Source organism: Pyxicephalus adspersus, chromosome 3 (genome assembly GCF_032062135.1).
Source record: "Pyxicephalus adspersus chromosome 3, UCB_Pads_2.0, whole genome shotgun sequence".
NCBI classification, from domain to species: domain Eukaryota; kingdom Metazoa; phylum Chordata; class Amphibia; order Anura; family Pyxicephalidae; genus Pyxicephalus; species Pyxicephalus adspersus.
Window position 1 is genome coordinate 29,030,208 of NC_092860.1, and position 25,688 is coordinate 29,055,895.

The window sequence follows — 25,688 nt, forward strand, 5'->3', positions numbered from 1 at the left end:
GCTTCAGAGACAGTACAACAGTGTGACACCTGACTACAGGATATCAGAGATAGGGCTACTACATCTAGAGCTTCAGAGACAGTACAACAGTGTGAGACCCGACTACAGGATATCAGAGATGGAGGCCCGACTACAAGATAAGATAGATAGAGCTACTACATCTAGAGCTTTAGAGACAGTACAACAGTGTGAGACTTGACTATTGGATATGACAGATAAAGGTACTACATCTAGAACATCAGAAACAGTACAAATGCGTGAGACACGGGTACAGGAAATGAGAGAAAGAGCTACTACATCTAAAGCTTCAGAGACAATACAACAGCATAAGGCTCAACTAAAGAATAGGAGAGATAGAGCTACTACACCTAGAGCTTCAGAAACGGTACAACAGCGTGAGACCCTAGTACACCAAATGAGAGAAAGAACCAGACGATCATGAACTGCACAACATTTTAGCTTAGCATTGGATGGATTCCACTATGATCCACATAAAGACTACTTGTAGCATGCAAGTGTTACCATCGAAAAAATGGAAATGGTTTCTGATTACTGTCAATTCAAGAAGTTTAAATCTGAGTCACCTGGTATTTGCTGCAAAAAAAGGGAAAGTCAAACTCTGCCAACTAGAAACATCACCACAAGAACTGGAATTACACATCACCAAATACATCAAATACTTAAAGCATTTTCTTAATCACATCAGAAGATACAACTCATGTTTCCAAATGACACCATGCAGCACCACATCAGTTGTTCAACAGCCTGGATTTCCATCCACATTCACGGTGTAAGGGCAAATTTACCATAAAGCGGGATCATTACGTCCGCTGCCAGATCAACCACCAAAATTTCTACAACTATATTTTATTGAAAAAGAACTAATAGAAACTGACCAGAGGTGCACCTACATCTCAGGAACAAAATTTCAGATTGTCTTAAGTTACAAAGGATGTTGCATGAGCTCAATGTTCTTATTAAACCATTTAAAACAGCATTTGAACATATGCCATTAATTTAGAATAATTTATTTGTATTTTAATTTATTTTATATTGTACTTTTCTTTGATTTAACAAAATAGCTTTATTTGATTGCTTTTCCTGTATAATATAAGATTGCAATAAATAAATACCCAGGCAACGCCGGGTAATCAGCTGGAATTATATTAATATGGCATCCAGTAATAATGAACCATGTGCCGTTACCACATTTGGTCACTAGGTGTGCTGTAACTTTGTGACTTTTCATCCCTCCTCTAACTTTGGACTCATAGAGTATCCGTCGCTAGGAGGCTGAACGAGCTGTTCCTTACTTCCTCTGTGGTTGCCAAGACAACAGGAGAAAACACAAGAGAAGTTCTCAGCACAGGTGGACATCTATGGCTTCTTCCTGGGAAAGGCATTCACATTCAGCTGTACCGAGGACTCCTCACTGTCTTTATTAGAGGTTTGTGTAAGTCACGTGAGAGCTGCTGTGTACACAGTTTGGGCTGCATAGAGTAGGATAAAGTCCACATTATCATAGCACACTGACTCTCTACTTCTGTCACTTTCATTGTGCTGCACTGAACATATTGACGCTGCTATATTAGAGTGTACAAGTCTGAGCTCTGCTGTACTGCGCATGTCAGGTGAAGTTCTGTGGTCCATCACCTGACCCCACCCATTACCTCCCTCTGCTGGAGAAATTAACCCTTGCTGGCCAGCAGTGCAGCTGAGGCTAACCTTTTTTCCTTTTTAGTATATAGTAAAGTGTTGAAATGGTAAGTTTATAGAACATGCACAGATTCCTAATTCTCCTTATAGTAACCTAAACCTCTCTCCCCTTAGTGTTAGTGCTGCAGATTATCACCTCACCTAGATTGTAAGCTCTTCAGGGCAGGGTCCTCTCCTCCTCCTGTGTCACTGTCATTTCCACTCCTATTTATTCTACAGCACTGCGTAATATGTTGGCACTATATAAATCCTGATTATTATTATTAATAATAATAATAATAATAATAAAATATGACACATGATAGTTCCTCTACCCCCCCCCCCCAAAAAAAAAAAAAAAAAAACTATGTTCCTTGGCTTCAGTCCCTTGTGTAGCACAGTGTTTAACATGGGGGAACCCTTTAAATAACTTTCAGGTCTTCAGGAAACCCTTCTATATAAACTATACCAACAGATCACAGTACATTAGTGGAAATAATGCCTCCCTTACAGAGAGCCAAACAGATCAGTGGAGTCACTTAAACTTTACTAATATTATTAAGCAGGATTTATATAGCGCCAACCTATTATGCAGCGCTGTACATTAAATAGGGGTTGCAAATGACAGACGAATATAGACAGTGACACAGGAGGAGGGGACTTTGCCCTGAAGAGCTTACAATCTAGGAGGTGGATGAATTAACATACCTGAGAATCACAAATTGCTCATTACTAAAGAAACCCCCAGCAATCTCTGGAGGATCCCTGATTGAGAAACTACTATAGACTTTTCCTGGTAAACCTGCATCTACTTTCCTGAGTTCTCAGGCTTTGATGTGGGGAGGTTTAGGTGATCTACAGACCTGAAGCAACATTACAAGTGATTGTGTCAGTCTTTGTTGATTTATAACCTGAGTCATATCACCTCTAAGAGTTTAAATGAAGATCTGGAATTGCATGTGTTATTGTAGAGTTGAAATATCAATGTAGGTACCAGGATGGTCATTTATAATATATATATATATATATATATAGCAGCATTCTAATGATATTATTATTATACAGTATTTATATGGTTCCAACATATTACACAGCGCTGTACAAAGTCCATAGTCATGTCACTAGCTGTCCCTCAGAGGAGCTCACAATCTAATGTCCCCACTATAGTCATATGTCATTACCACTCTAAGGTCAATTTTGGGGGGCCAATTAACAACCTGCATGTCTTTGGAATGTGGGAGGAAACCGGAGTACCTGGAGGAAATCCACACAGATACAGGGGGAACCTGCAAACTCCACGCAGATAGTGTCCTGGCTGGGGATCGAACCTGGGACCTAGTTCTGCAAAGCGGCACAATTGGATGAGAATCGGTATTTGCGGAGCGGGGTGACTGTTGTATTGGTGGAAACAATACTGAAGCATACGGCTCAGCAGCGGTTGTCTCATACAACTTAAAGAGGAACTCAACCCAAAAGTGCCTAAAACAAAAAAAATACATTTACCTCCAGTCCCGCAGGGCAGTCTGATCAATTTCAAGGTCTCTAACGTCGGTTCCGGCGTCATCCGTCCATGTGCAGAGTGCCGCCATCTTCTTCCGGGTTCTTGTTCCTACATCACCCACATAGGCGTGAAATCGGCTGAGGTAGTGCTAATGAGTGAGATCAGCAGTTTTTTTCCCCCCACGAAAAGGCTTCTTCTGCGCATGACGTAGGTATCCCGGGAGGCTTCGTGCTCCCATTCATTCTCGATCACCTAGGTGGTCGAGAATTAGAAGACGGTGCTGCACTTTTTTAATATAAGGTTGTCTACCCTTTTATGTAAAGTGAAATTTCTGAGTTTAGGTAAGCTTTAAGTCTACACTGACGTCACGCTGCGCCTCTCTTGTTTTTCCGTCTCTAACACAATTCATGAATTTAGTGCAATATAAAGGCGAAAATTGTCATTCAGAATATAAGAATTTATTAGAATATTGCTTTTGTTTTTTTATTATTAAAACATAAAAATTGCAAATGTCTAAATGTTTCTATGGACCACCAACATTTTCTCGCAGACCACTGGTTGGCGACAATTGTTTTTTAGGAAGTGTGTGGAAAAGGCGAATACAAAGGCAGCAGTAACTGTAGGGTTCTTGGAGCACAGCCATACCTGTCAGGTTACTAAGGTAAACATAAGGAAGCCGATGGATTGGCTGAGGGTGAGTAAGAACTAACGGATAGAGTGGGCGTGTCCCTGGAAACATGACAGCACCTGGTGTACACTGCTGCTCCATTGTGTCTGGGACTAGCTGCAATCTATAGAATATTGGAGCCAGGAGTGGATCACTGACAGTTATATAAGAAGCGCTTTTCAAGGGACACTTGTAAGTAGAATTTTACTCTGTGGAATAAAAAAGTTTTCATATACCTATTTATGATTTATTATGGATTGTCCCGATGTCGTTTGTTTTATTAAACAATTACAGCATTGGAGGATGGACAGTTTCATCCAGCGTTATCCATTATTTATGAAGTGCTGCTGTTGATTTTGCCACCCCCCCCCCCCCCCCCACTGCTTTACTGGGTAGCCCCAAACACCCCATACCTCAAAGGCAGCATTTCACTATAGGGATATAGAATGTGATGGCTTTTATTATCACTGTATTAGGTGATAGGAGGAACACAGTGCAGTTTGTGTTAAGCAGCAGATGGAACTTTGTTTTCCTTCCTTTCCTCTGCTTTTATCCCCCCTCCTATTTGTGTTACTTCCCGCACCTTTTAGATTGTAAGCTCTTCGGGGCAAGGTCCTCTCCTCCTCCTGTGTCACTGTCTGTATTTGTCTGTCATTTGCAACCCCTATTTAATGTACAGCGCTGTGTAATATGTTGGTGATATAAAAATCCTGTTTATTAATATTAATACACTTCCTTTCAGAAATATGGTTTACTGGTATATCACACAATAGACATTGGTTTTGTGAAGAAGTTTTAGATGTTTAATAATACAAAGCCAACGCAAGTTTTTCTTTATGCAATACATAAGTCAATTTCATACATGTCATAAGAAAATGCTAGTTACCTGGCTATCGTACAGAGCCACTTGCTTCAGTGCTGACCGAGAATAAATAAACAAATATGGAAAGTCAGAAATATCCTCATTGCTTATCCTCATATTTGTACCACATCAAATGTGCAGAAAGAAAGTCAGCATGACATCCAGGTAAACAGCATTATCATAGGAAGTCTCAGCAGGGACAGGATCCATGCTTCCTATTTCAAGTTTGTAAAACTGACTCTATGGGTATGATTTATTAAAGTTATCCAAGGATGGAGAGGATACACATTCATCAGTGAAGCTGGGTGATCCAGCAAACCTGGAATAGATCTGGTCCAGAATTTTAAACATTTGCTAGCAAATAGCAAATGACTTTGAAGAAATCCATTCCAGGTTTGCTGGTTCAATGATCAAATTGTATTCTCTCTTTAACCTTGGAGAGCTTTATTAAATCAGACATTATGACATTGAGTTTATTATCTGTTCCATCTTAATGCTGCTGATCCCCTGCATCCTGTTTGCACTTCCTGTCCAAACACATGCACACCAGTGATGGCTACATGTCATTTGTCTGGGCAGGTTTGCAGATGCTGAGAGCAGTGGTTTATTCATGCAGAAAACATTAAAGCCTGCTTTACAAATCGGCTCTACAGTTGAGTAATAATTGTCAACCTTTAACAGGAAGTCCATGAACAGGATCGTCATGGAAGGCTCCAGGTGGTATTTTAAGGAACGCTGCAGATTTATAAATATTAGAAATAACTTTTGATACCGGATCTCTAGTAAATAGTTTTGTAAGGAAGTGATGTTTTGCCCACTTTACCATGAAGCTGTTAATCTAGCACTGAAAATGTTATAGCAAATGATTATTGCAAGAACTAGATGACTTGGTGGTGCAGAATCACATTGGTCCTCACAAAATGTCTGATGGCAGCTGCCTCAAATATGATTTTTTTTTAGCAGAAATATATAGAACAAGGATTTGTTTTTGGCAACAGTTTTTATATAGAACTTTCTCAGGGGTGTAATGTTGTACTATATGAAACTCATTCTATGCTTTAACCATAGCATGTGTTTCATATAGTATAGCGGTGAAACTGTGTCTAGCCAACTCCCTATACGTGGGGACCTTTCCTATGATTTGCTGAATGTAATGGTTAAACAACAAATGTATGTATTTAAATGGCCTAGTGTCTTGTACATCCTTGAGAAAGTTCTTTATAAATACTGTTTCCAAAAAAAAAATCTTGTTCCGTTTTTCTGCTTTATATTCCTAACTGGGGTTGGCATACATAAATATTATTCTTTTCCCATATAGCCACACATTCACCTAGTGTCTATGAGTATTTAGATTCCAGTGCATACCTGCAATGCACAAGCCAGAGAAAGTCACAGTCACTTTCTATTTGAGGCCCTTTTGTAAATGGACAATTTTTTTTTCCTTGTTACTGGAGCATTTTGGAATAAACTGTGACTTTGTACATTGTTATTATTTATATTGTAAGATCACTGCATTCAATGACAACTAACTGTATTTTGCAGAGACAATGCCTTAAAGTCCATGTGTGGGTGATCATCACTGATAAAACGCAGCATCATGGAGGAGATTCCAGTGAAAGTGGCAGTGAGGATTCGGCCTTTGCTGTCAAAAGAGATTCTTCACAACAACCAAGTGTGTGTGAGGGTGGTTCCTAATACACAGCAAGTCATAATTGGGAAAGATCGCGTCTTCACGTTCGATTATGTCTTTGGAAAGGCTTCAGCCCAGGATGATGTGTACAGCACCTGCATCAAACCCCTCTTAGTGTCATTGATTGAGGGGTACAATGCTACGGTGTTTGCTTATGGACAGACTGGCTCTGGCAAGACCTACACAATAGGAGGTGGCCATGTTGGTATGTTGTATAATTTAACATAAAAGATAACACTTTGACTGTTGTATTTTGTCACCCAAAATGAAAATGTTTGTTTCCTAGGACTTGTAAACATGGACATTTGTTTGTGTTAGACCTGCTATATACTATTTTTTTCCAACATGGGCAGCATGCTTTAGTATTTGTATTTGGCAGGTACACAAGCCCTTACAGTACTATTGGCGGAATGAACAGTACAGTATTCAGTTGGGAGCTGAACTGTCAGTTAGCCATTTAAATTTTTTTTAAATGGAAGTAATAAAACGGCAGGATGACGTGACGTTCATTTATCCCGGCACACACAAAGGAAGCCAGGATTTTTTTATTATTATTACACAGTATTTATATAGTGCCAACATATTACACAGCACTGTACACAGTCCGTAGTCATATCACTAACTGTCCCTAAAGGGGGCTCACAATCGAATGTCCCTACCATGATCATATGTCTTTAATACAGTCTAAGGTCAATTTTAGGGGGAAGCCAATTAAACTAACTGCATGTTTTGGAATGTGGGAGTAAACCAGAGTACCCAGAGGAATCCCACGCAAACACGGGAAGAACCTGAAAACTCCACGCGGATAGTGTCCTGGCTGAGATTTGAACCTAGGTGCTGCGAAGGCCAGAGTTCTAACCACTGGGCCACCGTGCTGCCCGGGTTTTCCTGGCATCCAAAGCTGAGGCTATAAACATATGTGTGTGTGTGTATTGTTTTTATTTTCATTAGTTTTAAATTCCTTTTTTATTACAATATAACAAAATCCTTACAATTATATGGATTCCATGTTTGCATGTGAATTTACTTTCCAATAGGTGTAGACAAGCATCTGTTGGCTGAGGTGTTGTGGTGTCATAGAGTACCCTGTTTTGTAATATCTATGTGCTTTGTTTAGCTGTCATTCTTGGATTACTTTTTCATGAAAGGGCTTTGTGTCAGGCTCCTCTATTTAAGGGTCAGCTACCTATTTTATCTGTGCACCATCTGTCACAGTGATGCTACTCTGATAAATATTTATCAGTGTAACTGACCTTTGTCTGCTATTAAAATTGTATTAAATTGGTGACCATGCTCCTATAGCTTCAGATTCTGATGACCTTCATATTATAGAAGTCCTTTTAGAAAGCAGAGACTGGAATGAAAATTTGGAATAAATATTTATCCATACAAAAAATAGACACAGCTATGTTTAAAAGTAAAAAAAACAAAAAAAAAAATATATGAGCGTTAAAGCCTTCTACATACATATATACAGGTTGACAATCGCAAATCCGGCCATCCATAATCCGTTTCCTTCAGTTTACCGGCATGAATTTCAGATCGCATTTTCAATACATAGACTGTAGTACACTGTTTGGCCACTAATGTTTTGATGGTGCTGTTCTGCAGAAACAGCTGTTAGGACTTGCTTGCTAAACTAAATACACATTGAGACGTTCCTGCTGCCTGCTCCCTGGAACTCTGGTACAATTTTTTGGTTCCATTTGTACATGACAATATCTCCCCTATCTATTAGGCCCAATGCATCATAAAGTTGTCATTCTTCTTGTAGTGACTTATTGCCACACAATGACTGTGTCTAAGACAATATAAGTAGCAATATGTCGTTTCCTCAAATAATTGTAACTGTATTTTGTTTTCAAGCTTCTGTTGCAGATGAAGAAAAGGGTATAATTCCACGTGCCATTCAGGAGCTCTTCCAGTTAATCTCTGAAAACCACAACACTGATTTTAATGTTACAGTGTCTTATATAGAAGTTTACAAGGAAGATCTGCGGGACCTTTTGGAACTTGAAACAAACGTAAAAGATATTCACATTAGAGAAGATGAAAAGGGAAACACAGGTACTTATTTTTTGATAAATTCAGGTCAGATGTGTTTATATAGCAGTAATGTTTAATATATGTTTTTGATGTCTTGCTTTTTACAAATTCCAACATTCCTGTGGAAACGTTGTGATACCAGATAAAATATTTTTTTAATATGTAGTACAATATGAAGACAATATTTTGCTTAAAGGGAATTCCTAGAAAACCTTCAAATTTGTCCGCAATGTTTTCTAGTGATAAAAGTTTTTGGCATGTCCTTTGAGTTGTTGCTTTTCCACATAATTCCACATAATTATTAAGTACAATGACAAAAACATAGCTTTCTTACCTCATTTTTTACCACCTTCTGAATCCTTTCCTTACATCCCATGTGACCATGCTTCCTCCTTCTTCCTAACCTTGCCTGTTGCCATAGTTTGCATCACACAAAGACAACAGCCTTATGTGATGACGTCTTCCTTTCCTTCATAGTCTTGTATTACGCAAAAGACAATATTCCTAGCATCCCTTTAACTCTGCAGTACCAGTGGGAAGCAGGGATAATGTGCAATATACTGGTTTAGGTTGATGAATTGTGTTTATTCTTACAGTATCGGGGATTGTGGGATGTGTGAGTAAAGTGGTGAAATTACTTTCTGGGTTTTTAGAAAGTTTCTAGAAAACACACTTTGTTGACTCTTTAAAACTTAAAAAAATGTGGGTAAGCTAATCCTGCATCTTTTTTATTTTGTTACTATCAACATTTAAAATACAAAGATGACATGAACAGTCAGCAAACATTAAAAGGAAAATGTAGGATTAGGAGTGCACTATTCTAGTTTAGCAAAACAAATATATTTTCAGTAAGATCTGGTAAAAATGTACATATACACAAGAACAAAGAGGGAGAAAAGGTCTGTAGTAAAATAATTTCCTCTTTCATGGTTGGTTTGCTTTTGTGCCTCCTGTGCACCTGTTGTTACTTTCATTTGCATCAAGCAAATAATATAAACCTGGACAGAGTTATAGCACAGTTGTATAATTGACTTGCTGTTTTACTGTTCTGAGTGTTTACCTAATAGACTACTTTGGTCTTGTGGTTTGCTCAGATGCAACTTTGAAAACTTTAGCCATGTTGCCATGTTCTTTTTAGAGAGAACAGGCTTTCTCCTGGCAACCCTTCCAAACAAGCCAAACTTGTTTAGCCTTTTTCTAATTGAACTGCCATTAACTGTTAACATTTGACTGAGGCCTGTATAGTCTGAGATGTAGCTCTTGTTTTTTTCTGCAATTTTTCTCTGAGCATTGTAAACCCTAATCTTAGAATGAATTTGCTGGGGTATCCACGTTCAAACTCCACATTGTTTGAATCGTTCTTTAACCCTTCCAATATTGATGTGTAGCAATGGTTGCTTCTCTAAATGTTTTCCAGATGTCTTTCCCCCTGGCACACACCTTAGTGCTTCAGACCAGTGAACTACAAAACTTCTGCTTTTATTGAGATGGTCACACTTCATGATAATGATTACAATTCATTTAGGTGCATTTGATGAGAAGCACCTTACTGCTTATTCCTCTCTTAATTTTTATGGAAGTGGTGAGGGTGTACTTACATTTTCACACTCTGCTTCAGCATTTTGACTTTCTCTTTTTTAAAAAAAGAAAAAATTTACACAGTGTAATATGTCCTGTGGTGTTCTACATCTGAGGTTGTATTTACATATTTTTAAGACTTGCTAAGGACCAGATAATTTTTTTATTTTATCTTGATACACAAAACATTGGAATACAGGTAGTCCCCGGGTTAAGGACATCCGACATACAGACGCCTCCTAGATATGAACGGGGTTTCCCTGCTTGCTGTGTGCAGAGTGGAGGTTTGGAGGGGGCTGTTTGCATGACTTGCAGAAGAAATCTTTTGCAAAACACAGCTGAGGTTTTGCGTAGTCTTAGGGGTGTGAGCTCTTTTTGCAGCCTCTTGTAACTCTTTAATGACCAAGACAAACTCTGCAGTTTTTGCATATCAAAGCACACATTCCTCCAGAAGTTAATGAATGTCTAGGTTTCATAAAGATTCTTTTTTTGCTTTGTTTGTGATTAACTCACAGTGAGGATTTTATACAGCAACTGACACCACGCTGCCTATTAATATGTTGAGACAAACATCTGTCTTAATTGCATCTATTAAAATAACATACCCGTTCCGACTTACATACAAATTCAACTTAAGAACAAACCTACTGTCCCTTTCTTGTATGTAACCTGTGGAATACCTAAATAAAAAAGGTGCATTTCTTATGCATCACTATAAAAAAAAAAATACATACATTTCTAGATCATAAACATCTTTTAACATGGGAAAACCATGGGGTCTTAAGGAACCCCTGCCACTATTACTTATGCACAGCAGAACATTAGTGTTGTGTTCAGTGGAAAGAATGCCTCATACACTGCTCGTCACTGGGAACAATGCCACCCTGATAGCCGAAAAGAGCATTGGTGTCACTTAAACTGACCTCAAAACAACAAACTGCTAATCTATTTGCTCAAGGAACCCCTAGCAACCTCTGGAGGAACCCTAGAGTTTCACATAATCCTGGTTGAGACACACTGCTCTCGAATATTGTTCTCATACCTATAACCAATGGCACTATGGGTAATATAAGTTTGTAATGACAATTATTTAAGAAAAGGAAAGTGTAAAAGTATTTTTGAAAAGCACAGTGCAAGGTATTGACCCATGATTCCACTAATTACATGCCACTAGTGATTGAGAAGGTGAAGTTAACTTTGCTGGAATATTAGGGGGCTATTCAGTCTGTGAGTGAGCATACAAAAAATACTAATAAATAACAGCCAGTCACACTACATTTTGTTACACAATCGTCAAGTACACAAATTCAGTTCCATGGTCATATAGAATAAGTCAACAGACCCCATAGAAGTGATAGTATTTTATATAATTTACTGATGAGGAAGGAAATGTTATGAATGTTCACCCTTGGTACTAATATCCCAAAGGGTTTGAATGCAGCGGTTAAATGGATGATAGATGATGGGTCTCTGCAGGATCAAACTTGTGTTTTATATATGAGGGTTGATGGAGAATTCCAGCACTGCTTTCACATATTTTATTGCCTTGTATTTTCTGACACTCTAACTCCCATGGGGCCTCATTTATTAAAGCTCTCAGTGAATGGAGAATGTGGACTATCATGGAAGGACCTTGGTGATCCAGCAAACCTAGAATGGATCTGCTTCATGATTGAAAACATTTGCCATATCTCAAATGATTTTAAAGAAATCTTTTCCAGGTTTGCTGGATTACCCGGGATCTCCCAGCATTGTCTACCTTCTCCAGTCTTGGAGAGCTTTAATAAATCGGTTCCATAGATTTCATACTTTTCTGAGTTTTTCACTCTCTCTACTTTGTCATACTGTGAGCTTTTTCATCCAACCTACACTTAACTCTATTCTTTCCACCATCTCTAAATATATGTTTTTAATGCCTCCAGGAAATTGTTAGTATATGAACAACACACATTGTCTTGCAATGATTTAAACTTCCTGAACCTCTCTATATGTCAGAAGTGGTACTGGTGCCTCATTTAGCAAATCTGAACGTTCCTCCCTGTGGGTGTAATAAAAAGCCAGCTGCAGCATTGTTGTGTATAGGGCCCATTTGTTTTTAAACCACATTTTGTATCGGTATTGGATAGCAAAAACTATTAGGAATTAGGCTGCATACACAGATGATTCCCATCTGATAATCGCCTCAGGGTTAGTATTGGATGAGAATTTGAGGTGTGTACAGCACTCATCCGATGTCATTCATGGATCCGTCCTGGCAGATCCACGAACAATCGTAATATAAGTGAAAGGGAGAGAGCACACCGGGGTGCCACTCCGTCGTTTTCTCCCCTCATGAAAGTTCCTTTCCAAAGACAATTATTGAACGTGTGTACAGTTAGATCCATGAATATTTGGACAGAGACAACTTTTTTTCCAATTTTGGTTATGTACATTACCACAATTAATTTTAAATGAAACAACTCCGATGCAGTTGATCTGCAGACTTTCAGCTTTAATTCAGTGGGTTGAACAAAAAGATTTCATAAAAATATGAGGAACTAAAGCCTTTGTTTTACACAATCACTTCATTTCAGGGGCTAAAAAGTAACTGGATAAATTAAAAAGCTGAAAATGTTCATTTCTAATGATTCATTTCATTTCTAATTGGTTGAAAACCCTTTGCTGGCAATGACAGCCTGTAATCTTGAACTCATGGACATCGCCAGATGCTGGGTTTCCTCTTTTTTAATAATCTGCCAGGCCTTTCAGTTGCTGTTTGTTTGTGGGCCTTTCTGTCCGAAGTTTAGTCTTCAACAAGTGAAATGCATGCTCAATGGGTTCAGATCAGGTGACTGATTTGGCCATTCAAGAATATTCCACTTCTTTGCTTTATTAAACTCCTGGGTTGCTTGGCTGTATGTTTTGGGTCATTGTCCATCTGTATTATGAAACGCCTCCCAATCATTGTGACTGCATTTAGCTGGATTTGAGCAGACAGTATGTCTCTGAACACCTCAGAATTCATTCGGCTGCTTCTGTCCTGTGTCACATCATGGATAAACACTAGTGTCCCAGTGCCATGGCAGCCACATGAGTTCACCAGTGCTTTGTTTCTTTCTCATGATGTACCAAACTGTAGATTTTGTCACTCCTAATATTGTAGCAATTTCTCGGATGGTTTATTTTCTGTTTTTGCAGTTTAAGGATGGCTTGTTTCACCTGCATGGAGATCTCCTTTGACCACAAGTTGTCTGTTCACAGCAAAATCTTCCACATCCAAGCACCCCCCTCAAATCAACTCCAGGCCTTTTATCAGCTTAATTGATAATGACATAATGAAAGAACTGCCCACACCAGCCCATGAAATAGCCTTTGAGTCAATTGTCCAATTACTTTTGAGCCCCGAAATGAAGTGATTGGGTAAAAAAAAGGCTTTAGTTCTTCACATTTTTTTATGCAATCTCTTTGTTCGACCCACTGAATTAAAGCTGAAAGTCTGCAGTTCAATGAGTTGTTTCATTTAAAATTAATTGTGGTAATGTACAGAACCAAAATTAGAAAAAATTGTCTCTGTCCAAATAGTTATGGACCTAACTGTATGTAGCCTTTGACTTTGTTAAAGAGTCCGTTATGATATTGATTGGACCCTGTGATGTTCAGTTCTTTGTTTACTGCTTTATTTAGTTATTTTGGGTGGGATTGGAGAGGAATATGTACTATAGTTACACTGGATGGAGTTACATTTTTTGTAGTATATTGAATATTTTGTGTTGTTTTCTTTTTTACTATGTTGCCTTGAGGAAGGGACCTTGTGTGGTTCCAAAACATCTGCTGTTTCTGACCTGTTTCTTACAAGCAATGTATGAAATACATATTTGAATGCTGGTGACATTGCCAATCACATTTATAGCATGGCACTGTCTGTTATAGTCATTGCAAGCACCCACTAATTGAAAAGGCTGTAAGAGGTGCAGCTTACAAAATAGATCTTCAAAAGAGCAGCCACACATAATATTTTCTTTTTGTCTGCACTAAATTGCTAAAAACTGAGTTGTAGTTGGTTACATTGTTCTTTTTATTTGGTTCCTTTAAAAAACTTACATACCTTATATTAATTTTTGTGTATATATCCATTCTTCTCATCTGAGTTGCATTATCATTTTTTACTTTTCAAGTTATTGTTGGTGCCAAGGAAAGCCAAGTTGAAAGTGCAGATGAAGTTATGAGTCTTCTAGAAGCTGGAGGTGCAGCTCGGCACACTGGTACCACACAAATGAATGAACACTCCAGTCGTTCTCATGCAATCTTTACAATTACCATATCCCAACAAAGAGACAAAAGCAGCAGTGCCACTGAAAGTAGTGCTGCAAGATCAGTTCAGATGATCACATCAAAATTTCATTTTGTGGATTTGGCAGGCTCTGAAAGAGTGACAAAAACTGGAAACACTGGAGAAAGATTCAAAGAGTCAATCCAGATAAACAGTGGTTTGCTTGCCCTGGGTAATGTGATAAGTGCACTCGCCGATCCAAAAAGAAAAAACGCACATGTGCCCTACAGGGATGCCAAGATCACTCGCATCCTTAAAGACTCCTTAGGTGGAAATGCCAAAACGGTCATGATTACATGCATTAGTCCTTCTACTTCAGACTTTGATGAGTCTTTAAATTCCCTTAAATATGCCAACCGAGCTAGGAACATAAAGAACAAACCAATAGTAAATTATAACCCTGACTGGGACAGAATTGATGAAATGGAACTGGAAATTAAGGCACTTAGGGAAGCTTTGCAGAACCAGCAGGGCAGTAGGGTCAGTCGAATAAGCCATGTGTCTCAAGACTGGGGTCAAGAAAAGAGCAAGATTCGAGCATTGGAAGAGCAGCTAGCACAGTTTCAAATGGAGTGTTATAACCACAGACACTGTATAGAGGAAGCTTTATCTTTGGTCCATGAATTTAAGGACATGTCTGGCCTTGCTAAATCGCAAAGGGATCAGATTGAAAGTTGGCTTTCCATGGCAGAGAATCTAAGAAGCGAAATAATCTCTGTTCCTGGAACTGATGATACAATCACCAGTGGCAGAGAGGAGCCACATCATATCACCATATTGCAACTGAAAAGAGAGCTGAAGAAGTGCCAGGTATATAGTTTTCTTTTTTTAATTATAAATTGTTGAGCTAAATTTATAAATATTCTTGCGTATATTTGTTAGCAAATGTTTGCATTAAACATCAGGCCAATTACCGGTAATATTCAACAACATTACCTATACATTTGACATACTTCATAAGCAGTAAATGTTCACTGAATATATGTGCAAGCAGTAGAACGTTATTATATTTATATTATAAACATTTGTAATAATATTAATAATAAACAGTACTTATATAGCGTCAACATAGTATGCAGCATTGTACATTAAATAGGGGTTGCAAATGACAGACAGATACAGATAGTGACACAGGAGGAGGAGAGGACCAAGAAGAGCTTACAACCTAAGGTGGGGGTATTTGTTTGTTATAATAGGGAGACTCCATATGCAATAACTGCAATATGATTACAATTGAAAATGTGCAATTAAATATCATTTTTGTCCTGTTATAAATAAGACAAATAGTACAGTAAGCAAGTTGTCCCTGTCGCTAAATGAATGTAATGATTTTTCTTTCACCATTTTGAGAAAAGTGGTTTTTAAGGCATTTTACAGAGCCATCAACTATTGTTTCCTGGTGTGTTGTTAGTGTGTAATAAAAAGCAAGTCATAAAAAAATTCAGTCATCATGGTAAATGACTATGTAACAGAGCACTAGTTCGAATGAAACACATGGTACATACATGGTCCATAATACAATGCTTTCCATGATCATGTTACAAATGATGGAATTGACTTTTAAATTTTAAAAGCATTCGGTATGGGAGATTTTTGTACTAGGAAAAAATTCCTAACCAGACCTGGCTCTTTGCCTTTCATTGTGAATCCATATCTCCCCTGGAGCTGTCTATGTTATGATATAATATCATACTACTGTTTTGTATGCCTAATTTTCTTGCACTTTGTGAGAATTGACAGATGTTTCTATCCACTCAAGTATAATCTTAAGAAAGCCTTATTATCTGCATTAGAGGTTTCTAAGCAACTGCTTAGAGTCTTTGTTCAGTTTCTGAAGCTGCATTGTCCTCAGCAAATACAAGGCTGTCCCTGCAGTTTAGCAATCTCTAGTCATGAGGTACCCAGCTGAATATTTCCTACATTATGGATAGGGGAAAGCATGAATGTAGCTAACATTCATATTCTTAGTTGCTTGGAGATTTCTAAATATCGTCTGCTACAGAAAATGGTAATACAAGGGAAAGTCACTCTGAAATACACTGCAAAATTTACATAATTTGACACACTAGAACAAATTAATTCCAGAGAAGTATTACCAAAATTACAACCTAAAAACACATTTTTAAGTGTTTCGGGACATAATTTACTTTATCATTGTGAATGATAGTATGCTACGCTATGATAGTTGCTTATTTTGTTTCATTTAACGGTTTGAAGGATGCTCTTGCAACAGATGAAGAGGTATTTGCTAAGAAGGAGCTGGAGCTAAAGGAGTTGCAGAAGAAAGTTGAAGCCTTACAAAATGAAACTCAAGATTATCAGAAATCTTTAGAGGAGGCAGAGCACAGTAAAAATGTACAGGTATAGCTTTTATGTTTTTTGCAGTCACTGATAGAGAATGTTATATTAACGCAGACCAAAAATTAACAGGGTTCATCTTTTATCAATTTTTTGTTCTAATTAAGGATAGAGGGGTGATGGATCAAAGCCACTACCAGGGTTTTTTGCCTTGACCTGTTTTAAGGTGGGGGAACCCTTGAGAAAACTTAGGTTTTCAGAGAACCCCAGTAATAATTTCTATATCCACAGCTCACAGTACATTAGTGTGGTGGTCAGTGGGAAGAATGTCATCCTTACAGATAGCAGGAAAGATTATTGGTGTCAGTTAAACTGACCAGAGAGTCACAAATTTCTTATTGCTCAAGGAACCCCCAGCAACTTCTGGAAGAATCCACTGAACCTCGGTTAGAAAACACTGCCTTTAGAGATTCTAACCCTTTTCAAATTCTTTATAAAACTTTAGGTTTTGATTATAGATATACTTTAATGAGGTAGCGGTCATCTTCCTCCGGTCATGCCTTTATGTACACATTTGAAGTAAATGCTTTCCCTAAATTGAAATATTGGCTATATTCAAAGTTTAGCTACAGTTGTTGAATCAAGACCTTTGAAATATTGTTTTCATGCAATAAAAATGACAATAATATTATACTATGGCGCTAAAACTCTATTCATTTAATAAACCCCATGTAATTTATTTTGTAAAACATTCAGAAATTATACCATATATGTGTATTACAAAGATAGAAATCTCGGTTGTAATCGTAAATAAATTCGTAAAAAGCGTAAAAAAATAAAATTGAAAAACGAAAAAAAATGTTTTCCATCACCCCTGTGCCTTTCCTGTCTACTTTTTACATATGCAGTCTGCTGTATCCAAACACTTGCTGCAACTAGACCCTACCATACTTGATACCCCATATTGCAAGTAGGTATCTGCTACAATCATAATGTATAGTAATATTATTCTACCCAACGGATATAAATATATGTAAAATGTATTCAAAACCCACTATTCACAATACTTTGAAGTCATCTAAACAGTAAAGCAATTACTGTAGCCAGTACCCAATCCATATATAGAAAAATTTAAATATTATACAATTTTATCTAAAAACAAATTTAAAAAAATATATATATCATACACCAATAGGTAACTATCAGTAAAGAAATAAATTTGTTCAATAATTGTTTTCATATGCTAATCAATACTTTTATATTTGATTACTTGTTACTTTATTTTTGATTCTTATTTGCAAACCATTGAGAGTCTTAGGAGTCACTGTATTGTATTTCAGTTATGTCATCATCTTGATAGTATGTTATGTTTGTAATTCTAGACTGAAAAACTTGTGGAGCAACAAATTCTGATTGATGAGCTGAGGAATAAAGTGGAATCGCTGAAAAATGTATCTTCACAGGATTCTGAGAGAAAAGAGTTTATATCCAAGAGACCATATAGTGTACCATTAAGTCACCAATCTGAATTTATAGATTCAAGCTTCAGGCAGTCTAGTGCTCTGTCAGAACCAAGGAAGGTAGGTTTTTCCATGTTTGCCTCACTAAGCCATTTTTTATATGTGTATAGATTTGTTTTGTTTAATAGTAGTACTGTCTTTCTGAAAGTTGTGTAGCATTTCTTATAAACACTTAATTGTATCTAGTAGAATGATCAGACATTCATTGCTGCTATTCAGATGCGTCTACAGAAAGACGCTATACCCTCGAACCCTTACAACTCATTGGGCCTTGATTTATTAAAGCTCTCCAAGGCTGGAGAGGATACACTTTATTCGTTGAAGCTGGGTGATCCAGCAAATCTGGATGAAAGTGTATCTTCTTCAGCTTTAGAGAGCTTTAATAAATTAGGCCCATGGTATACAGATGACAAAGCTGTTTCCTTTTAATGGGTGCATTGGGTCAATGCAACCTGTGAACTTGAAGCAGCATATTAGTAGGAGCTCAAAGGGGAAATAATGCTTGTCTTCAAATGCTTAACTGTATTTAAATGGTAAAGTGTAACATACAAACATATTGCCATTAACAAGAAATAATGTGATATGGTCACATAGGATAGGAGAAATAGGATATTGGTAGCTCTGTCTTTTATAAGCTACTGGGTTTAATTTATTAAAGCTCTCCTAAACTGGAGAAGCTGCACTATCAGGGGAGAACCTGGGTGATACACCAAGCCTGGAATGGATTTCTTAAAAACATTTGCTAATAGTTGGAAAATGTTTTCAATTCTGGTTCAGCTTCATTCCATGTTTGCGGGATTACCCAGGTTCTACTAAAATAGTGCACCTTCTACAGTCTTGAAGAGCTTTACCATACCCACTGTCCCAACACAGAATCCATCAATGCCTAAATATATATCGAGCTATGGGAAGCAAGCTGGGTGGGCTATCTTGAGTTAATTATTCTTCAAGGGGCCAGATCTACTTTTCTCAAAAATATGCACTAAACTATAATATCAACTTTACCATGTTATGACATCAAAGTGTACAGTTTTTTAACATCTGCTTTCAATAAATGAATAAATGGTGATTCTGCCATAAATGTTCTTCAGGCTCTTTCTGCTATGATATGCCTTCTTTCTTCCACCTTTTTGAAGGTATAAGTGGCTGTTCTGATAAACTTTGCACAGGATTGTTCTACTGTTTAACAAACAGATCACATCCACCTTAATATTACAGTAACAGCTGCAAATTGCAACATTTTGTTACAGAGAAAAAAACAGCAATAAAAAGCTGCACTAAGTAAGGTGGTGATGCTTGGGGGAAAAAAATCCAAGGTCTTATTGGTCTCATTGTTCAATGAGGTCTCGTTTAATTCAATTTTAAAGCACAGTGGGGATGCAATGAAGCAATGGGCTTATTTTAACAAAGCCCTCCAAGGCTGGAGAGAATACACTTTTATCAGTGAAGCTGGGTGATCCAGCAAACCTGGAATGGATATATGGAGTCTTTTGCTATTTGTTAGCAAATGTTTTCAATGCTAGACCAGATTCGTTCCGGGTTTGTTGGATCACCCAGGTTCACTGATGAAAGTGTATCCTCTCCGACCTTGAAGAGCTTTAATAAGTGAGGCCCAATAAGAGAGCGGCAAACCGGTAACAAAACACCACTTTGACATTTTTTGAAGCAAGCAACAAACTGGTTTAAACCTTAAAAATCTGTGGCATCTTTTCCAAATGGTTAATTACACTGGTGTTTTGCTTGATAGCCCATTCTCTATCTATACTGAATGTATCTGTTACAAATTCCTAGGTTCGCACCAGTCCTCCCTCATACTCCTTGGAACGAGTAGTAGCTGGGTTTCGAACTCGCAGTCAGATGCTTATGGAATTAATAGAAGAACAAGATGAAGTTTTGCATGAAAAGTTTTCTGACAATAGTGAGGAGGAAGAAGAAGAGTCAGAAAAAGACAATGCAAAGAAATCTCTATTTAGGTACTGTTTTTTATTTTTTTGCAAATATGGCTGAAAACCATGAGATTGCAACTTTCAGCTTTAAAGATTATTAAAGTGATCCTATCAGCTTGTATATTACTACAGAAGAAAACACAGTGTGTGCAATGATAAGCAAACATTTACATAAGAAGTGCACAATAGCTAAAGCAGCTTAGGAACAGCAAAACACCAAAGTTTTAAAGTGGGAAATGTTTACATATTTTTATCTAAATCCTGTTAAAATATTTTATGTAAACCAACTTCTCTAACAATTTTCCTGGCCTTTTAAATACCATCATCATCAAATAAAGCAAAGTACTAAATTTCACATTTGGTATTGTAGTTTCTTTCCATGGACTGCATGTTTTTTCTGAAAATCTATGTTTAAAGAATATTTAATGAACATGGTGATTTATTTATTTATTTTGTTTTCTTTATGCCTATTCTTTATCATTGTTCCACTTTATAGCTATAGTAAGAGTATTTCAGTAAAACCACCTTTCTTTATTTGTTTATAGCTGTTACTCTGATCAAGGAAGACACTGTTTAAAAAGTTGATGCTGTAGAAATTCTATAGGATTATTTGAGATTGCTGCTGGGTGCTGCATTGAATGTGATATCAGCTGCCATAAAACTGTCACAAAAATTGACATTCAATAGCAGTGTTTTAGGTTTTCATAACGCTCATCTCCTAGAAAACACCCGCTATAATTATTATATACTCAACCCAGTGGCCATTGGGAACAATGCATCTTACATTGCTGGTCAGTGAACAGAATGTCACCCTTACAGATAGACAAAAGCATCATTGGTGTTTGTAAAACTGGCCTAAGAGGCCCAAATAACTTGGGCAACCCCTAGTTCCTACTGGAAGAACCCCAGGGTTCCACAGGACCGTGGTTGAGAAACACTGCTTAGTAGTAGTATTCCCCTCGGCTTCTACCTAAATGGTTGTTTAGCAAGGTGAGTGGTGGAGGAGTTTGGCCAATGCAGAAGCTGTGACATGCATGGCGGAATTGGATTATACTAGGAATTGACAATTTTTGTAGAAGTCACATTTTCTAGCAATTTCAAAGCCACATTGCAACTGAGAAACGATCAGTTAGGTAAAGAAAAAAAAAAAGTAAATATTTAAAATACTTGATTTTTCTGTAGTTATACCTGAAAGTATGTAGGTTGCTAGCAGGCTTTCTTTTACTGTCTATGCTCAAAGATTTTCTCCAGCTTTCCCTTGCCACTCATGAAGAAAGTGGAATAGGGCTGCGAATTCTCAGTAGTATCTCTGTATCATTCAGCTAACCATACACCATGCAAAGTTTTAAAATGAAGCGTGTCCTATGCACTTGGGAACCAGTTTGTGCAAGCAGATGCGGTACCATTTGCATTGCTGTTGTGGTTGCAGCAAACCTGTTGTTGGAAGTGAAATACTGCTTCAAGACTTGTGGTTGTTTTTACTTCCCTTAAGAAAGATCTGCACATCAACTGCATGATAAAACATTTTTTCATATGCAATTAACTCTAAAAACTTTCCAAGCAGTATAAGACTGAGGTTTACTAAAAAAAATGTTTATTACCTATATATTAAATTAATAAAAGCTATATTTTAAGGTTGAATGTTTTAAATATCTGTACATTACTACATCATGAACTTGTAAATGACTAATTCCTATCATGTAGTCATCTGCACAGTAAAAAAAAAGTGTATATTTTTTGTAGGCGATCTATCAATCGCACGTGGACAAGAAAGCATGCCCCTGAGGTTGAGGAGCTGAAAAATGGTGCTGTGCAGACCTCTTCAATTAATGAAGAATTAATGGGTAATTCTCTATATATTTGTATTGCCACCTGTATATACATACTACTATTCTATAGTTATAATTCCTTTTCAACATGCTTTGTTCCAGAAACTACTCTGGAGTCAGTGCAAGCAAGCCAAAATCTTAATTTAAAAAAACTTAAATCATCTGAACTTCGGCTTGCTGATGCAAAACAGAAGATGAGAGAGCTGACACTTAATATCAAAATAAAGGAGGAGCTGATTAATGAGCTCATCAAAACAAGTGAGTTACTATTTCATTTTCCCCATGTATTATCCTTTTGTATTTCTATAGTGCTGACATGTTATGCACATCATAGCTTTTGTACATCCATATATATGGATGTTAGTCTAATAAAAACTTTCTGTCCCTACCCTCAGACAAGATCAAATATCCATAAATGTTAATTAAAAAAAAAAAAATACACACATATATATATATATATATATATATATATTATACTTGTGTGGTTATTTTAACTGCATATTGGCAAATACTGTATACGCATCTGAATTGCTCATATTGAAATGTGTGTTTGTGTCCAAATCTGTTGTTTCTTTCTATTTATCAATTTCATGTAAATTGTAAATAGAACCTTCAGTTAAAAAAAAAAGTTATGCTTTGCTGCATCGCTCAATTAAAAAATAATGTATGGTTTTGTTTTTTAATTTTTTACTAATTCCTCTGCATAGTCCCACAAATGCTGGTTGTGCCTTACAGTGGTGTTCACCAAACGCAGCTTCCTGTGATGGTGTAACAGTGACACAGCACTGCCCACCAATTTGGAGCAGAATTGTCTCCCCTGTTTGGCGTACCTGCTTTTACTAAAGTAGGATGATTTTTTTTATTGTTAAGGCTCCTTGACAGTCAATTGTCAATTAGCACCTGACTTTCTGGATTAACAGCACTGTCACAAATGAGGATTTGACCCAAGAAACGAAGGAACATTTATGAAGCTTGTTCATAACACAGTCTCTGAATTTGGAACTTGTTTAGACTTTCATTAGGGAGTCTTTAGTTGTACTATAACATATTTCTAACTAAGTCAGTTGTCATCTTGTAGTACCAAAGTGGGGACTTTAGACATGCATGTAGTCCCTGGATTACATACAAGATACAGACTGTAGGTTTTGTTAAGTTAAATTTGTATGTAAGTTGGAAAAGGTACATTATTTTAATAAATGCAGTTAGGACAGACATTTGTCTCAACATATTATTAGCTTTTACCTTTCTGTTCATGCATTGCGTGGTGTCAGTTACTGTATAAAATCCTCACGGTGAGTTAATCAAAAACAAAGCAAAAAAAAAAAAAAACACTTTATGGAGCCTAGACATTCATTAACTTCCTGGGAACGCTGTGCTTTGATATGCAAAAAGAAACAATTGCAGAGTTTGTCTTGGTCATTAAAGAGTTACAAGATGTTGCAGAAGAGCTCACCCCCATAAGATCACCCACAACCACAGCTGTGTATAGCAAAAGATTTCTTCTGCAAGTCATGCAAACTGCCCCTTACCCTTCATCAAGCCCCTGTCCTGCATACAAGTGAGCAGGGAAGCCCTGTTCCTTATGTAGGGGTTGTCTGTTTGTGGGATGTCCTTAACTATCTGTGCCTTCCAATTGATCCTACACCACCATCTTCGGTGTCTGCAGTTAGCTGTCTGTTCCTCATCATCTGAAACTGGCCTCCCTGATAATGCCAGATATTGCACGTGTGTCTTTTTTCTTCTTTAGGTAATTAATGGAAAGGTTGTAAATGTGGATTCATTTTTTAAGATATCAATAAATATCCATCAGTTCCATATGCAGAGATTTTCTTAGCTATCATTTTTACCAGTTTTTGAATGTTTCCCTCATTCTTTGTAAGACCTCACTTCAATACCCCCCTATGTAGGACCATTAACGTCAAAGTAAAGAGGCAAAAAGGCCCTTTAGATGTAATTATCTGTGCTTATGTAAATTGTTAAGTTGCATTGTGTTCCCAGGAATCAGTACATAATTACAATAATTATGTAATTTATCATTATCTAATTTTATATAACTTCCGTTCTTTAGGGGAAATTTAGTTCATGACCATGATGGCAAGGAGAATAATTTAGTATATAGTAATAGCACTTTTCAGGCCTCCTTGAGCTGTGTATAGTTTTTCTATGGGAAGAGTGTATCTGTTTTTTTAACTTCCTAGTAAGAGCTGGGAATGAGCATCAACAATAGAAGTAAAAATTTTACATTGCATTGTTTTTCCGGTTTTAATGCAATATGATTGGCTCAAAAATGTTTAGACACACGGGAAAAGATCTTTATTTTTAGCTATGTGGCTGTAATTCTCAAATTGTTATTTTTTATTTAAAAAAATGAATTAAAACTCATTTTTTTACCTGCATTTTGTTGTTTTTTTAATGTTATATTTGTATTTATTTTCGGAGAATGTTACAAAAATAAAAAAATTGTTATTCTTTATCAAACTATGATGTTGTACAAACATTGACTCTGCGGGTAGGGTAAACAAGGAAAGACGGGCATAGCTTTAGTCTTTAAAGTGGTGAGGTAGCACAATTCATGCATTTCATTGTTTAAAAGACACTGATCCATCATAAGACAGAACCTTTTGACCTCTCTATTACCTAAGTCACATTTATAGGCAATAATAATCTACTTCTTTCCTGGAGAATTTCTGAATTGCTAGTAGTTTTCATTCTGAATTTAATTTCTTTACTCAAGGCTACTTGTTGGGATTACTTTGCAGTGTGGTCATTTATCATCCAAGAGCTTCAATTATTATAACTGTAGAATTACTTTATTATTTTTTACTTGAATTTGGGGTGAAAGGTCATAAAGGAAAAGGTTGAAAAACAGATTGTCCGAAATATTTTTGAATAAGGATCTCAATGCCAGAATGGGCAGCTTGAAGAGAACAATTGATTGACGGAAGACTTTACTTTTACTGACTTTAGGTGTACCTTTAGCCAAAATGTATTTTGTTTTAGAGAATGAAAGGGCTAAAATTACACAAATGAAAATGTCATTAATGTAAAGAGGAGACCCTGTTCCTAATATTTTGTTGTCAAACCTTTAATTCTCAATGTGAATTTTGCACATGTTAAAATTTTTTTAAGTTTTTCTGAGCAAACTGCTCCAGCTGAGTCAGGTTTGAAGGGTGTCTTCTACAGACTGCATGTTTCAGTTCTTTCCGTAGGTGTTTATTATGGTCACTTCAGATAAATTATGGTTTTGATCTTAGCCTTTCTTGGGTTTTTAGCTGTGTGTTTTTGGCCATTATATTGACACAGGACAGTATTTTTGCTCTCAATAATGTTTTGATAGGTTTAGGATGTTTAGGTTTAGGATGATAGGTTTAGTTTTGAATGTTTTGATTTGAGTTTAGGTTTTCATTGTTCTTTGCACATACATAAGACACCCTTGCTGCATGCAGCAAAACACCCCCCCCCCCCCCAAAAAAAAAAACAAAAACAAAGCCTGTTCCATCTTTTCCAGTACATATGGCGTTCTTTTTTTTTGAAAACCTCAATTTTTGTGGACATAGAGCTGGTGTGAGTTTTGTCTCACCTGTCCAATGAATATTTTACCAGAAATAGTGCAGTTTGTCAATATATATTTTTGCAAATTCCAGTCTGTCGTTTTGTGTTTTTCAGTGTGGATCATTTTCTTCTTTTTACCATACTGCCACGGAAAAAGTGATGGATGGTACAATCAGAAACTGGTGAATGTTGACC

The 25,688-nt window shown here is 36.9% G+C and overlaps 1 protein-coding gene across 2 annotated transcripts in view; it reads left to right on the forward strand.

The window, feature by feature from the left end:
- The first annotated feature begins 6 nt into the window (after nucleotides 1–6).
- Nucleotides 7–25,688, forward strand: part of KIF27 (kinesin family member 27) — a 42,082-nt gene continuing 16,400 nt past the window's right edge. The window contains exons 1-9 of one of the 2 annotated variants that reach the window (XM_072404091.1): nucleotides 7–1,453; nucleotides 6,268–6,620; nucleotides 8,282–8,482; nucleotides 14,194–15,158; nucleotides 16,566–16,709; nucleotides 18,029–18,226; nucleotides 19,958–20,139; nucleotides 21,856–21,956; nucleotides 22,044–22,199. In XM_072404091.1, coding sequence (XP_072260192.1) covers nucleotides 6,323–6,620; nucleotides 8,282–8,482; nucleotides 14,194–15,158; nucleotides 16,566–16,709; nucleotides 18,029–18,226; nucleotides 19,958–20,139; nucleotides 21,856–21,956; nucleotides 22,044–22,199 — 2,245 coding nt within the window. In that variant the 5' untranslated portion in view covers nucleotides 7–1,453; nucleotides 6,268–6,322. The remainder of the gene's footprint in view (nucleotides 1,454–6,267; nucleotides 6,621–8,281; nucleotides 8,483–14,193; nucleotides 15,159–16,565; nucleotides 16,710–18,028; nucleotides 18,227–19,957; nucleotides 20,140–21,855; nucleotides 21,957–22,043; nucleotides 22,200–25,688) is intronic. The other variant, XM_072404090.1, reaches the window with a different exon arrangement.